Source organism: Nanorana parkeri, unplaced genomic scaffold, assembly GCF_000935625.1.
Source record: "Nanorana parkeri isolate BGI_ZX_2015 unplaced genomic scaffold, ASM93562v1 scaffold106, whole genome shotgun sequence".
NCBI classification, from domain to species: domain Eukaryota; kingdom Metazoa; phylum Chordata; class Amphibia; order Anura; family Dicroglossidae; genus Nanorana; species Nanorana parkeri.
Window position 1 is genome coordinate 1,626,828 of NW_017306374.1, and position 15,927 is coordinate 1,642,754.

Consider the following 15,927-nt stretch of genomic DNA (forward strand, 5'->3'; position numbering starts at 1 on the left):
CTGTAAGAGGTTTGGTGGTTTTGCTCCAATCACTCCTTGAGTTCATCATTATTTAACCTCCTAATGACAGAAGGTAAAACAAACCTGAATGCCTGAATCCAGCTTCTCAACTTTGGCATGTGGTAGTAAAACTGTAATATCTTTGCAGCTACTCGACGCATCAGGAGAATTATATCTTCTTTTTTTCAGATTCGGCAAATGCTAGTGGATGTCTCCCAATTTTTATTTTGTTATCAAAGGAAACTGACCCAAAAGAGTAAAACAAATAATATATATACTTATAAACTTCAACTGTATATTTCTTACCATGGCCCATGGCCAAATAAAAATTCACCTACTCCTGATGTGCATGGAGATACCACATACAAATATGGGGGGGGGCGAAAAAAAGTGTTCTGCCCCGGGCGCCCATAACTCTGGTTACGCCACTGCACATAAGTGTTCGTTAGTTGTTGTTTGTACCTGAAGTAGGGCTATAATGCTAACACTGACACTAACCTAGATCAAGCCCCTATCTATCTATTTTGTCTTTTTTTTTTTTACAGATTTTTTAAATATTTAAATTCAGACTTCAAAAAGCTACAATATGGAGGGGTCTAAAACTAATGATCACTGTGATTGGCTATCGAGGTGGTTCTTCTGGCCGTCAATTGCTAGCATGAGACCAAGAGTTGTTAGCAACAGCTTGTTCCCGATGCTGGAGGAGCGCAATTGAGTGTGGCATATATGCGGCACCACGTAAGTAATCCTACTTCCACGATGTTGCATATATGTGTTTGGCTGTATGCACACAGGGTGTTCTGGCATTCCAGTGGCAAGAAGCTATGGATGCCAGGTGTCCCTGTTCATGATCAGGTAACAGCATCCGCATCTATCAGTGGCAGTCCGCATGTAACTGTGTGTGGTACGTTTACATGCGGTTTGGGATAGATTACTGTCACTGATTGCATCTATTAGACATGTGCATTCAGATTCGGACGAACCTGCAAATCAATAAAATTCAGTTGTTTCAGCGGTTCGTCCGAATCCTAAATAACAATTTTTTTATATGCCCGAATATACTAAAATTATATTTGGGCATATAAAAAGTAGTTATCAGAGTTACCATATTGGCCGCCAGCGCGTTCTGCGCATGCCTGGCGTCATGTGCATAATGTTACATGACGCCGCATGTGTGCGGCATTGGGTGACGTTATTCGCAGAACGAGTGGCGGCCAAATCGTCCGCCAGCGCGTTCTGTGCATGAAAGCCGCCATTTTGGAGTATATCTTTGTAAAAAAATTACAAAGATATACTCAAATGGCGGCACACATGCACAGAACACGCTGGCGGCCAATACGGCCGCAGCTCGTTCTGCAATTTCTTTGTGCGGTTTTCGGATTCGGAGGCACGTTGCCTCCAAATCTAAAACAGCATTAAAATTTGTTTCCATTGATGAAGCGAATGAAAATGTTTTTCATTTTCATTTGTTTCGTCTAGCATTTATCCTGCATCCAGGGACAATTATCGATCCCAAACTTCATGTAATCTTACCATGCACTATGCGGCCACTTTGACCCGGGCATTAACTTTAATGTATACAGTGACCGTATCTGAACGGGGACCTCTGACATTCCGGCTACCAGAATCCGTAGGTTCTTGACGAAGGAATCTCCGACCACGACATATGTCTCTGTGTGAATAGGACCTTACACTGGTGGGAAGGGGTTAAGAATAGTTTAAAATGTAATCCAATTAAGGATGTTGATAGGTCTTCTACGGGAATGAAAAACCCAACGTGATAAAAAAACTTGATTGTCACTTGTGCTCTTCAGTTGTAAAATATTATTCTCTTTAATTTGTAAATTGTACTTTTGTACACCTCCACAGGAGCGCGTAGAGGTAAACTCTGGGTCCCCGGCAGAACCTCCAGCTACAGTCCAGACTCTGGCCCTGTAAATGCAAGAAAATGAAATGAAATTGCGAAAGGCCTTGATGTTTTTTTGGAGATTGACACAAAGTAGGATCATTTATTTATTTTTTTATTGTTTTTTTTATTTGAAATGCTGACAATTAAAAAGAAACACTCTTGAAAACAACGTGTAAAAAGTAACAGAACTTTGTTTTTCTTCTGTAGCCTGGGTGAGCTGCGGATCCCGGGTCTATGTTGATTTAGCATGCTCCCTGCTGCTTGTCGAAGTCTTGCGAGTTTTCCCCGTGCCTCCAGTGCTGTTCTGACTTATTCCGGTAGCAGCTGGTGGCTTCTCTCTGCTGAAGCAAGCAGAAAACACTCCGTAAGGAGCAAGCAGCTGTGTGCTAGATAGTGAAAATAACCAGATTGCAGTTTTCTTCTTTGAACGGAACCTGTCACTTAACCATGGTGCAGGCAGCCATTTTGTAATTCCCCTGGGTACTACTTCCACCTCAATGGTGGAAGTAGCACCCATGGGAATGCTGCAGAGATTACAGAAAGGAAAGACTGCTGCAAGATATACCAGCGCTAGCATATTAAAAAAAGAACTCCAGGAAAACTTTTTCCTAACGTGTGCAGTGGGACTAGCCCCGCACTGCACGGGTTAAGTGCTTGTCTTTGTTCTAGGTTCAAAAATAGCTTTATATACAGTTGTACTCACCTGAAGCTCTGAGGCGGTCAGCTGTAACTGCGCGCCCTCCAGCCTCTCTACTCCTACACTGGATCATTGGAATCTTCCTCAGAATTAGACGTGTGATACATTTCGTTCCAAATTGACATTTGTACGAAGTTCTGTAAATTCGGATGCATCTGAATGTCTGAATGACAGAGAAAACGAATCCGACAAACTGCCGACGCTAAATGACAGATTTGGCAGCTCCTGCCCGAATGTAAACAAATGGGTGGTGCTAGTCCAATGACATCACGGGACTCACACTGCCCATTGGTTTTCTTGCCATGACAGCTCACGGTCTTGAAATGGTATGAAATCAAATGGTTGGCGCGAGTCCTGGAATATCATGGGACTAGCTCCACCCATTTGTTTACATATGGGTAGGAGCTGTCAAATCTGTCATTTAGTGGAGGCAGTTTGTCGGCAGTGGATGGTTGCTTTTTTTATATCGGCTGATCAGCGGGCGTCATTCATCGTGAATGACCATGGATTACATCGTTGGACGATTTTTTTTTTTTTTTTTTTTTCAATAAAGGAATTTTTTTTTTTTTAGTAAAGGAATTTTTTGTGTTTTTCCATACAGTTAAAGGATTTTTTTCAAAAGGTGTTGAGTGTTTATTTACATTTTACTGTACTATTTTGGTGAATGAGTAGGTGTAACAACTACTCATTCACAAAGGGGAAGGCGGCACCTGGGTGTCCCTTTATGAAAGGAGGTACCCAGATGCAGATGAGCCCTCCTGACGCAGAGCACCACAACTACCGGGTCAGGTTTGTGGAGAAGAGGCCATTGTCCTCATCCCACCCTTCCAATTCTGCGGGCATGTGGGCTAATATGGTGCAGGGAGGGGTAAGCGTCCTCCCACACTTTCTTGCTCTGCCATGCTGCTGCTGAGATCAAGGGTCTGGTAAGGAATTTTAGGGGGGACCACACGTTTAAAAAAAAAATGGTGTTGGGGTCCCCCTAAAATTCCTACCTGACCAAAGGGCCTGGTATGAATTACAGGGGGGAATCGCACACTGTTGTTGTTTTTTTTTTCTGTAGTGTTTCTGCAGACTGTTAAAAGTTAAATAGAGACAAAGTAAACATTTAATGTCACTTTTCTGCAATGAAGTTTTCGCTCATAATTATTGTTTAACTAATTCGTAATTAACGAAACCGAAAAACAGAATAACGAAGCATCTGAAACGAACCAAAACAAATTTTTTGCTGGCTGACATCTCTACTCAGTATCCCCATATCTACAGTATACACTGTGTATAGACGTGATGATTTACGGGATCCTAGACTGCTGCAGGTTTGGGGGAGAGAAGTTGGAAGGACTGGTCTAAGAACAAGACAGCTCAGAGCCATCGGGTGGGTATAACTTTTTTTTTTTTAAACCTAGACAAAAATGAGCAGTTAACTCTTGAAGTGCGGGGGTAGCCCCACTGCAAGAGGTAATATTTTTTTTCCCTGGAGTTCTTCATTAAAGGAAACATATACTAAGAGAAGGAGCTGGGATTGCCAATCTTCCCATGGTCCCTGTGTGTGTTGTACAGTAGACACAGCTCCAAGCTTGCTCCCGTGATGGACTACAATCTCAATACAAATTAGTAAACTTAACCCAAGATTGCAGTTCATCATGGGTCCGAAGCTTGGACTTCTTTACAACACACACAGGGACCATGGGGAACTAAAGCAGCCACCCTCCAGAAGAAAGGACAGTGTCAGCACCAATTCATGGATGGCTTAAGGATCTACAGCCAAGTGATACACAAATAAGATACATTTCTGTTAATAGTTAGGGTCCTTGAATGTATTTTTATAATTTAACACTTAAAAATAACTGAGTTGTAACTGAGTTTAGTGTCACTTTGTCTTAACCCTCTCACTGACATATAACAGACTTACTGGCCACATCACAGGTGGAAAAAAAAACAACCTTAAAACCACCAAAAGCATTGATTTCCCTTCCTCATTAACTCCAATTCATTTATCCAAAATGGTAACATTTTGCTGAAGTCTGCAGCCTTGATTTCACAGAAGTTTCAGGCAAACCAAATATCTCAATTTCACTCTACCATATTGGGTTCTGAACGCAACAAGCTCCAGTGTTTAATAAGAATATGGTGATACTTCAAGCCATAAGCGGTTAGATGTTTGGAATTACATCACTGGTAGACTAAAGTGGAAGTTCACTTGGGTGTCCAGCAATCAGCACTGGAAACTGCCATTTGTTTACCAGTAACACCATACAACGCATGGTGTTGCTCAACCTCACTTGTGTTATCTACATCTTTGACAGCATCAGGACACAGAGGAAGTGTTTACCAGTCCCAGCTTTGCACTTAAAAAGCACAGATACCATGGGGGGTGGGGAGGGGGACAACTGAAACGTGCACAGAAGTCAAACATGGTGATATATATGTTATATTGCTGTTTAATGGTCATAGAGTAATTCTAAAGTGATGATGCTAGAATGTGCACATTTTGCCTTTGTCTCCAATGTTCCATTTGTTCCACCACTGCAGCCTTGCCTGACTCTTTGGCATGCAAATCCTCCAGGAGTATTGAATGGCCTTGATCCCTGCCATGCACCATGGTTCCATCCTCAAGCAACAGTTATAATGGGGATGGAGGATGGAACCACAGCATGTGTCAGGGGACACAGCCATCTAACATTACCAGAAGTGTCAATTTCAGCAAACCACTCTAGGTGGATTTTTTAGGTTCACTACAGGCCATGGGCGCTCTGGCCAGAGGGGGGCCAGGGCACCCATAGCCGGTGTCTCCATGGCCTTTGTCTCCAATGTTCCATTTGTTCAAACACTGCAGCCTTGCCTGACTTTGGCATACAATACTTCCAGGAGTATGGGATGGCCATGATCCCCGTCAGGCAGCATGGTTCCATCTTCAAGCAACAGTTATATAGAGGATGGAACCACAGCATGTGTCAGGGGACACAGCCATCTAACATTACTAGAAGTGTCAATTTCAGCAAACAACTTTAGGTGGATTTTGTTATTGTTTTGTGCATTTAATTTGCAAGCACTATTTAAAGAGACCCTGTCAGGCCTCTCATCAAATGGCACACCCCTGCAACAGAAGAGGTATTATGCTCATTTCTCTAGTGGCCCGAGTCCCCTACTTTCCCTCTGTTCCAGCATTGCAGCCTCGCCGTACGCTTCAGCATACTATACTTCCATGAGTATTGGTTGCTTGTGACTGCCACCATACAAAACAGTTCCATCCTTTGAGGAGCAGTTATATAGATGTTGGGGATAGAACCATAGCATGTACCAGGGGATACTCCCAGAATTTTTGAATGTCAAAGGCACTGACAGAGGCTGCAATGCTGTAACGGGTCACTGAAAAGTATGAGCATAATACATGTTCTCTTATAGTGAGGGTTCAATTTGCATTTGTTTAGGGACCTGACAGGGTCTCTTTAAAGGAAATAAAGAGAAACATTACATTTTTGCATTCAAGTCTAGGGGAGCAGCGGTGAGATTATAGCTACAGTATGTACTGATGAAAACAGCAGACAACTTTCAGCATAATTCCAAATGAATACATACAAGCGGACAAATGAAAAGCTATACATTGCATATATCATGTAACTTGATATTACATCCTGATTTCCTTATAGTCTTTGTCTCTTTGCAAGCACAGCCTTCTCAGGCTTAATTGCAGAGATGCTAATACGCTCCTTCCATAATCTTTCCTTCCTGCTGTATTTATTTTGGTCTCTTTCGCACACACATATAATAATCACTGATTTTACCAAGTGAAATTGTAAACCCATAACCTGTATTTATGCCAGAGCTGCGCGTATGTACAAAACGTCCCGCCAGCGCCAATGCGGGAACGCGACGTGCTGCCGGGAGACATTCGGGCTACTGTTGTTCTCGGGGAAAACATAACACATGGCGACCGTAGATTCTGATTACTAACCACTTGACAGGGTAATTGTAGCAAAATTATATTTTTCTAAGCACTCAGCAGGAGACTGTCTGAGGCGTTCAGTTGCTATGGATTCTTTAATGGACACTTTTTGCTGAACCTATGCTTTGTATCAAACAGAAATGCTCCGCTTTGATGACAGGCAGATCCAGAGCTCTGCTGATATGTAACGGGCGACTGTAGGTGGAAGATGGCATCCTGTAATTATTTTAAGAGTGACATGGTGAGGCATATGGACACCCATGCAATTAGCCTTTAATCTGTAATGACTTATCTTAATGGAATTTTATGTCTGCGAAAACTCACATTTCATGTTTTGAAAAATGTATTTTAAAGGAAGATGTCTAAAAATATTTGCATTAAATTAATTTGTTCAAAAAATGTCCTTAAATGCCATGGCCGCGGCATGAAATGCAGGTCCATTAGCAGAATCACAGGTAAAATGCAGACCTGCTAGCACCAGATCTACTTTTAATATTTACCTAATGCATGATAAGTATATGTGAGTGAGTGTAACACATACAGGTATTCATTACCTCTCACAGAGATCACAGTATTCTCCCTGATAATGTCTTTATCTGCTTTTACCGCCAGGGGGTGATGCCATGTTTGTTGAGTCATCATCCAGGGTCACCATCTACTTCTTGGACTCAGAGGTGATGCAGTGATATAAATCATGGTGCCAGTTCAGTTCTTGGCTGTGTTCACAAATGTCATAGGACTAATTGGAGCAAATTCAGGCAAATTTGCATATAGCGTAAAATACGCCTGTATTTGTGGTGCCCGGGAGCCTCAGCTGCTCCATTTTTCTGGACAGATAACACTGGTGTATGCATATAAACACCCGTAATGACACTAAAGATGGCCATACACTGTGTGAATTTCAGCTGGTTCCAGATGAACTGGCCAAAATTTGCACAGTCGGTGCCGCTGTCGAAGCTGATCGAAGGAGCTGGACGGAAAATATGTGAACGAACAGAGTGGCCAGCCAATGAGCCTCTATTCAGGTACTCTGGCAGCGGCTGGCAGCTACTGTTAGAATACAATGCTCATAAGCATTAATATTCTATTGTAGTTTTGTTTAGTCAGCCTTCCCCAATATATAGTTATCTTTCTTCCACCTTCCCAATATATGGGGGTGGTTATTTCACTATCATCGGCGTTAACATGGTCACATCCCTCTTGCCCCCCCATAAGTTATATATGTATTTATGTAAGCTATTTGGATGTGAGCACAGACATTCAGTAGGTAGGAAGTCAAGGATAAAGATGACATCTCATCACCTGTATCGTTATACAAAAGCTCAGCTATGGCAGCTCCCATATAACCTGATGGATTCCTTTGATTTCCTGTGTGGGGGGAGAATGATGAGTTTGCCAGTCCAAGCTTCTTCTTTACCAATGACAGATTGTTTTTCCTGGGAAAGCTTTAATAATGATCATGATCATCATAATAAAAGATTGTCTATTGCTTGTCTTTCTGTATTTTGCAGTCAGTTCCCCAGAGTACAATGGGCTGCACATTAAAGCCTAATTGAACCTTTGTACTTTAATATGGGTATGCAGTCAAGCTGCATAAAAAGCAAAGAATGTGTGAGTTTTATTTTTTATTACAAAAGTATTAGTAAGAAGAAACTGTATTTATTTCTATATAAAGCTGCCCCATGCCAGCAGCATGCTGGAGATCCTGACCGCTGCTGTCACAGCGGATATAAACGCCCCCTGCACAATGCTCCAATAAACAAAGCTCATGCTTGCTGAGCAGCATTGTTGATTGGAGCACTGTGCCGGGTTGCGTGTCAAACTGCCGCCCTCTGTGTGACAGCAGCGGTCCAGATCTCCAGTGTGCTACTGCCATAGGGCAATTTTAGGTAAAAGTAATGCGCTGGGGCCGGCAGCACACTGAGACGTTTAAAGGAGAACTATGAGGTGAGTGCTTTTCACTCACCTCATAGTTCTAGCCGACCTGTGACAATGAGACTGTCACAGGTCGGCTCAGTAGATCGGGAGGTGAGCGAACACATAGCGGCGTTTGCTCACCTCTCGATCCTGGGGAGGGGCTGGATTCCCCCCTCCCCGCTTCGATCTGCCAGTGCTGACTGGCGGAACGGACGGGGGAGGGGGTGGGTACAGCTGGCTCTGCCTCTAGATAGGCAGAGCCAGCTGTCAGTCATGCAGCTGGGCGGATCCTGGCATAATTGTCGGGATCCGCTTCAGCTGCGGCGTCTCCGTATACCGCGAGCAGGAGCTCGCGGTATACTGCGGCGTCTCAGTATACCGCGAGCTACACCTCGCGGTATACTGAGCCTAGGGTGACGGGAGGACGCTAGTTTGTGTCCTCCCGTTACCCTAAGGAGAACTATGGGGTAAAGCCTTAACCCCATAGTTCTACTTTAAATCTATCCCTGCCCCTGTGCAATTTACAGTGTAATCCTCCAATAACAGTCATACAAAATGCACACATTCTAGCATCTATTATTCTAGGTAGATCACCATGTTTGACCTCTGTCCACGTTTTGGTTGTCCAGCAATCAGCATTGGAAAGTGCCGGCCATTTACGAGCAACGCAAGCAACTTATGGCGTCACTCTCCATGCTATCTGCATTTTGTGATTGCAAAGCCTGACTGGGAAATGCTTTCTCTGTTCTCTGGTGCTGTCCAATAAAGAAAGCTCATGGTGCCTGAGCAGAATTGCTGATTGGAGCATTGTGCCGGGGGCATGTCAGTCCGCTCCACTTTGTGACAGCAGTGGTCCAGATCACCAGTGTGCTTCCGACACAGGGCAGCTGTAGATAAAAGCAAATTCTAGTAAATAAAAATAAAAATATTTTTTTTTACTTTTATGCAGCTTTTCTGCATAACCCGTATTAAACTACCATGGTTCAATTAGGTTTTAAGGTGCAGGCCATTGCACTCTAGCCATTTCTTTCACTGTACTATATGTGGATTCAAGCACTCTATTAATCGGCCCTATTTTCCCCATATAGACCCCGAAGTCTACTTATCCAGATGCATTATGAAAGGATTACAGCCTGTGTTCATTGTCCCTGCTGTGTTGTTTATGCTTTACACCCTACCGCGCCTCTGAAAAGTGACCCTTTCCACTGGATCTAATTATTCACGGGCCTCCTGGACCCTTCACTTTTTAGTGAAACTGGTTTAAATGAACATTAATGAAGGGAAAACAACAAGGTGTATAGTCCCCCTGGTTTAATTACAAAGCTTCGCACAAACACTATATTCTAATTATGCATCATGTCTGCAGCGCACAACAATGCCTTGCAATTCATGCTAAATCACAGCCTCCTAACCTTTCCCTTCAGCTGAAACAGTCAGTCACTCATGTAGTCCCGCAGGTCCTACACGAACAGCAGCAGAATGCTTTTTAATAATGTTCATATGAGTCATGTGACTTGCCCCCGGCAAGACAGGAGTTAATAATGAGGAAAAATAATACAGTATGCATGGTATTTAAAGGGGGCTTTGTATTGTTGGTAATGCTTGAAAATGAAAGATAGGAGTGTACCAGTGCCTCAATGGTGGGCACATAGTCAGAGGTCATGCTGCCCCTGGCACATAAAAATGATGCTGCCTTCTTGTAGAGACCTCATCAGTCTAGGTTGCATGAATCTTGTTAGGGTTGTTAAGATGGTGGTTGCAATAAACAACATTGAAACCTTTACCGCTTATATACACAGTTGATTTACATGTTAGCTTATTCACCATTCAAAGGGGTTTTTTTTTTAACTCTGCTGAGCCGGTCTTGTGATCTAGACATTGCTGGCAGACAGCCCAACCAGGCCTGATGAGGTCATCCCTTCTGTAAACAATCATTTGTGTTAGGGCCGGATGGGCAGTCTTTGCATTTTTTCACATCAGAAAGTGCTTTTCTTGCCTTACAAGTCAACGGTAATGCAATAGAAGTGCAATAACTTGAAGGTGAACTTGATGATGCCAGCATTGTCTATTGCACCAATAGATTACAAATGAAGGAGGTGTAGCACCTCCCTGACCCCCAAAGACGTGTTGTGAACCCCAGATGCAGGGTTGACATTTCACTCTCAGGGCTGGAACCTTAGTTGGGTTGTGGGATGTGAACATTACATTGGATACCAGTCACTTTAAGTACTTTTTAATGCTTTAATGTAGAACAGACACACCTGGGAGAGAGGGTATAGGGCTACAGACATCCATGAGCAAAAAAAAGACTCCAGACTCAACAATCCCTTCCAGCTTCTACAGTGCAGGAATATTTTAGATGAACATAGTGACACTGTGTAGTAGAACCACAACTGGATAGAAGATATTCTTGAGATATTCCCTGGGAGAGACACCAGACTTGTTCCTGAGGTCCATGCCATCCTGGCCTTCTTGGCACTTCCAGCTGTCAAAGGGTTCCTCTGGTTCACCTTTCCAGATAGTTCAAGATCCCTCCTGTGTCCACATCTGGCCTCTGCAGACTTCAGGCCTAGTTAGCTTCTCCAACCTTGTACATCCTACAACAGGCTAAGCATGGGGGCAGACTGCCCTGAGCATATGGCATTTCTTGAGTATGTATGAATTTTCCCAGCATGCACAACTAGCCGTGAAACTCCTAGCGATTGGCTGGTGAGGAATACACACTCCCAATGTTCTCCCTTTGGCTGCCCTGCTTTTTGGCAGGGTAGGTGCAGAAAATAGCAGAACACCTAGGAATGACCATATGATAACAGACTACAAATCAGCCAAACTGATTACAGTGTCAGCAAGACTAAATTTAAATAGCCCCTCCACTTAGAGTGAAGAGGTTACAGGTGCAATGGTGATGCATCCTTAGGGTGGTGGGGCCAAAACCCACTGCACTCATAGTATTCTCTTAGTCTACTGTCCAGAGTCATTTCACCCGGAATACTGAGGTCATCATGTGGCCAAAAAAAAAGAAGTACTGTGGGGAACAGCTCCTGATTCTGTCACTACCTGGGCTGTGGCTGATGCAGCTTAGAATGTGGTCTAGCTGCATTTGCCCAAAGACCATTGCTTCAGGCCATTAGTCTTACAGCACTATGCACAGCTGTAGAGCTGGAATACCTAAAGTCCTCTTTGCTGTTGTGACAGGGATTACACTAAGTTGATGAAGCCAGGGCTGATCTTTGTACCAATACACTATGAATGAAGGGTGCAACAGTCATACCCCCTTAGGCATCGAGGTTACAACTCTCTGCATTCATAGTATGTCCTTATTCCACTCAGAAGACTGAGGACATCTTGTGACAAAAAAGTACTGCGTGGAACAGCTCCTGATTCTGTCACTGGTTGGGGGGACCATATCATTATTAAAAAAATGCCCAGAATTGGGCTTTTAACTGCAGTGGAGAAAAATGCTTTTGGCAGGTGAAACAGTTCCCACACTGCAATACATATGCATTTCAACCTTGTATTAAGTGCTTTGCCTGGAATATGGCTTTAACTACAGCTACAAACCCAGCAAGAACACAGTGGAAAAGAGTTAGATTATTCTATGTTACTGATATAAATCATTTTATATATATAAATCTGGCCAAACCTATTTTGTCCTATAGCTATTTGAACAGATGCAATTGCAATTATAGGGAGCCTGTCTCGGAATCGCCTGTGTTCTACAGAGGATTAGAACTGGGAAATACAGAATTAACAGAATTATTTAGCCCGTGTTCTTGTTCTGCCTGCCGGTACACAGCTAATTCTGCTTTCCCAATGACACGCAGCAGGGGGTACAGTACAGAGGAGCGCATACAGTGCGTGGGCACCGAATAGTGATGACTCTCATCTACTGGTGCTCTTTGTATGCATGTTTTATCATCAAAACATAGCCTGCCACCCTGTGTCATGAAAACAAACCATGCCCTGCAGTCGCACTGTACTCTTAGGCGGGCATAACGGTTACTGAAAATTTTCAAATTAAAGAACCATTTTGATTATTAAGGCAAAGCATGCTGCAGAAATTTTTATTAAGAGGTTGCTTGAAGAAGACCTTGGGTCTAATGGAGAAGCAGAATAATGTTACATAAGAAGCTGCTGACATAAAATGTGACAAATTAAAGCTTTATCTCATTTCCATGCTACAAGAAAAGATGCTAATGTTCACTCCAGGACACGACACCCTCAGAAATTTGTGTCCAAGCCCACCCCTTCTCTGCATGCAGAGGACTGACAGCACAGCTTACAGAAAGAACTCTACAGCTTACTATGGAAGTAATGTTTTCTTCTTTTCTTGCCTTTTGTGCTTTGATATGCTGCAAAAGAGAAGTGACCACATACAGGTCCTACTTTTTATTTCTTCCGCATGTGTATGACTGCAAGAAGCATCGATAAATTTTAGAAATAGTTGCTGTTTTTCTTAAGCCGGGTTGAGCTTATGTTATGCAGCCAGTTTTGGTTAACGCATACAGTATATGACTGTCACCCAATATGATGGACTACCACCAGATCTGGGGGTCAGATCTATGGGTGCCATCAGACATGTGAACCAGTCAGGGCTGGCCTTATAATAAGGCAGCCTTAGGCTGGTGCCTCAGGCGGCATCTCTTTGAGTTACATTGGGGGATGTGCCTGCCTCCCCCCTTCCCATCCAGAGCATCCCAGGTTGCTAAGAGCTGGGAAGGGAGATGTGTAAGATGTGCATCTCCCCATCCAGCTCTTAGCAACCTGGGATGCTCTGACGGCATCCTGCCCATTCTTCAGTTGGCCAGCAGGGATTTTGTGGCTGACTGCTATTGCAAGGCTTGTATTGTAAAGTAAGTAAGGTGTTCCTCTTTTAGAATACCCGAAGAGTGACTGGAGCTGATTGGCTGCAGATTGTTTGGACCTGCTCCTTCGGCAAAAGTCAACTGAAAGATTCACTTTTGTTGAACAGGGTGGGGATTCTGAATCAGCAGGAATCTGCTGAAATTTGACTAGCGTATGGCCAGCTTTATGGTCTGTGAAGAGCAATGGCAGTGCTCAATGTATAGAATCCTTAAAAAACTATTTATTTCTAATATTTATAAACGCCATCATATTGCGCAATGATTTGTAGCATACACAAACCATGCACATCAGCCCTACGACTCAGCTCACAATCTAATGTCCTTACAAAACTCTAGAATCAGTTTTGAACAAAGTCAAATAAACTAACTGTATGTTTTTGATAGTTGGAGGAAACCCTTTGCTGTAGCATAGGAGGCTCATCTTTGTTCCTTCTGCATTCTCTATAGCCTTGGTTCTCAACTGGTAGGTTGTGACCCAAAAGAGGGTCACGACCCCGTGTTCAGTGGGTCGCTGCATGCCTTCCACTTTTCTAGGTGAGAGACTCCCCTGCCACCCACTAGCACAGCACTATCAGTTCTCACGCCAAGCAGCCATTCAAAATATGCTGCCCAGCGCCGAGTGTCAGCTTGAGGTGGGATGGGATGGAGCTATGGTTGTGAGGGAGCTCCATCTATACCTGCAGTGCTTACAGCTCCCTCGCATGTCGTGTAGAGGTGCCTGGAACGATGTCACATTTTGGCTCCTGGCACCTTGACAGGGCGCGCAAGGGAGCAAGCATTGCACATGTAGCGCTCACCCCCGAAGGAGCCGCTGAATATTGAGGGTGGACCTTAAATTTGTTTTTTTAACTAAATTAAAATTTTTTTGGGAGTGTGTATGTTTGTGTGAGATTGAGAGTGTGAGATTGTGTCTGTGTATGTATGTCAGTGTTTTTGAGGGCCCGTTCACACTAGTGCAGTGCGTTAAACTGTACCACGCAATCGCACCTACTATGCGTTTTGGTGTGTGTTTATTTGAATAGCACCCCAAACGCACCTCCCACCCACAGTTTGTACATCCGCACCGGAATGCGTGGTATCCTAATGCTGTACTTTCCATTGCACTGCGACTTGGGCCACGACTTAATGACCAAGGACAAATGTGGGTCCTGAGGTTACCGAGGTTGAGAACCATTGCTCTATAGAATAAGCAGATAACAGGGAGAGTAGTGATTATGGCAGGTGGGCGGAGCTGGGAACCCACAAGAGAAATACTAACCTGACAAGTACTTTAAAAGATGCTCTCAATCACTGCAGTCAGTAGAGGAAGGTAATGAATTTGGACAATTTCTGCTGTTTTGTCCCTTTCATAAACTGCACACACTCGTGCCAGAAAGGCTTGTGTTCTACTTATTGATACGCAATGCTAAGAGATATGTCAGCACCATATTGCTGGCATAATAGAATCTAGTTCATAAACATGTATTTCTGTGCGGCGACAGACAAGGCCTGACCTTCCTGTAATTGGTTTTCTGCAGTTGCAAGCAGAGCGACCCTAGTGTTAAGCAGAATTATCAGGATAATTAGCAAGTCGGCGAGAAGAGAAAGTTCCCATACTGTGCACTCTGCATGTTATTAGAGGGATGGCAAAACAGGCTTTTCACATCTCATGCACATATTCCAGTGAAGTATAAAGCCTGGAAGTAATAGCTTGTAGATAGCAAATATGATTGAATGACTGTGAAAATCTGCAACAGAACTGACAGCATTTAATGGAAATTGCACATTTCCTAAACATTACGTGATCATCCATAGCTATGTATTTTTTCTAAACTTGTAAACACAGTATAATTCTCTCCCTTTCCTTTTATTGGTGGGAACTACATACTGGGAGCCATTACTTCTGTCTACTCTTAAACCAGCAATGAAGATATAGTATGGCAGGATTTCTGCCGATTATTTATAGTGAGACAGCCCAGTGCAAATCGCAAATTCCATCCTGCACATGTACCTCTCACCTCATCAATTGTGAGTACATGGACAGAGGTGGCACCAGGAGGAACATCAACACAAAAAAATGACAAGCAATCCATCAGTAGTAGTTAAAGTCACACTAAACACAGGAGTTAAACCCTAAAATGCATTCAGGTACCTTGACTTTTAACAAAAATATCTTATTTGTGTATCTCTCGGCTGTAGATCCTCAAATCATCTCTGAATTGGTGCTGACACTGTCCTTCCTTCTGGAGGGTGGCTACTTTTGTTCCCCTTGGTCTCTGTGTGTGTTGTAAAGTAGCCACCGCTCCAAGGTCACTCCTGTGATGGACTACAATCTCAATACAAATTAGTAAACGAAACATGTGTATACAATAGATCCAGAAATATGTATATACAATAGACCGTAGGGATCTCTGTAGCTGTGTGTCCCGGTACTCACTCACCTGGCGGGCCCGAATCTTTGGCCACGCTCATTCCCAGAACACGCCCACTGCTCAAGGCTGACTGACAGCAGGAGGCTGTCCCCGCCCCCAGCCACTTCCTCCTTCAGCCTTGAGAAACCAGGGGGCGGTCGGCTGTTGCTGCTGACTGCCTCAATGGTTTGGGGCAGCATCTT

The 15,927-nt window shown here is 43.6% G+C and overlaps 1 protein-coding gene across 1 annotated transcript in view; it reads right to left on the reverse strand.

Moving 5' to 3' along the window:
- Window positions 1-2,052: 2,052 nt before the first annotated feature.
- The window catches only part of LOC108784279 (cytosolic carboxypeptidase 6-like), a 727,452-nt gene continuing 713,577 nt past the window's right edge, over window positions 2,053-15,927 (reverse strand). The window contains exon 10 of the mRNA XM_018553039.1: window positions 2,053-2,250. Coding sequence (XP_018408541.1) covers window positions 2,142-2,250 — 109 coding nt within the window. The 3' untranslated portion in view covers window positions 2,053-2,141. The remainder of the gene's footprint in view (window positions 2,251-15,927) is intronic.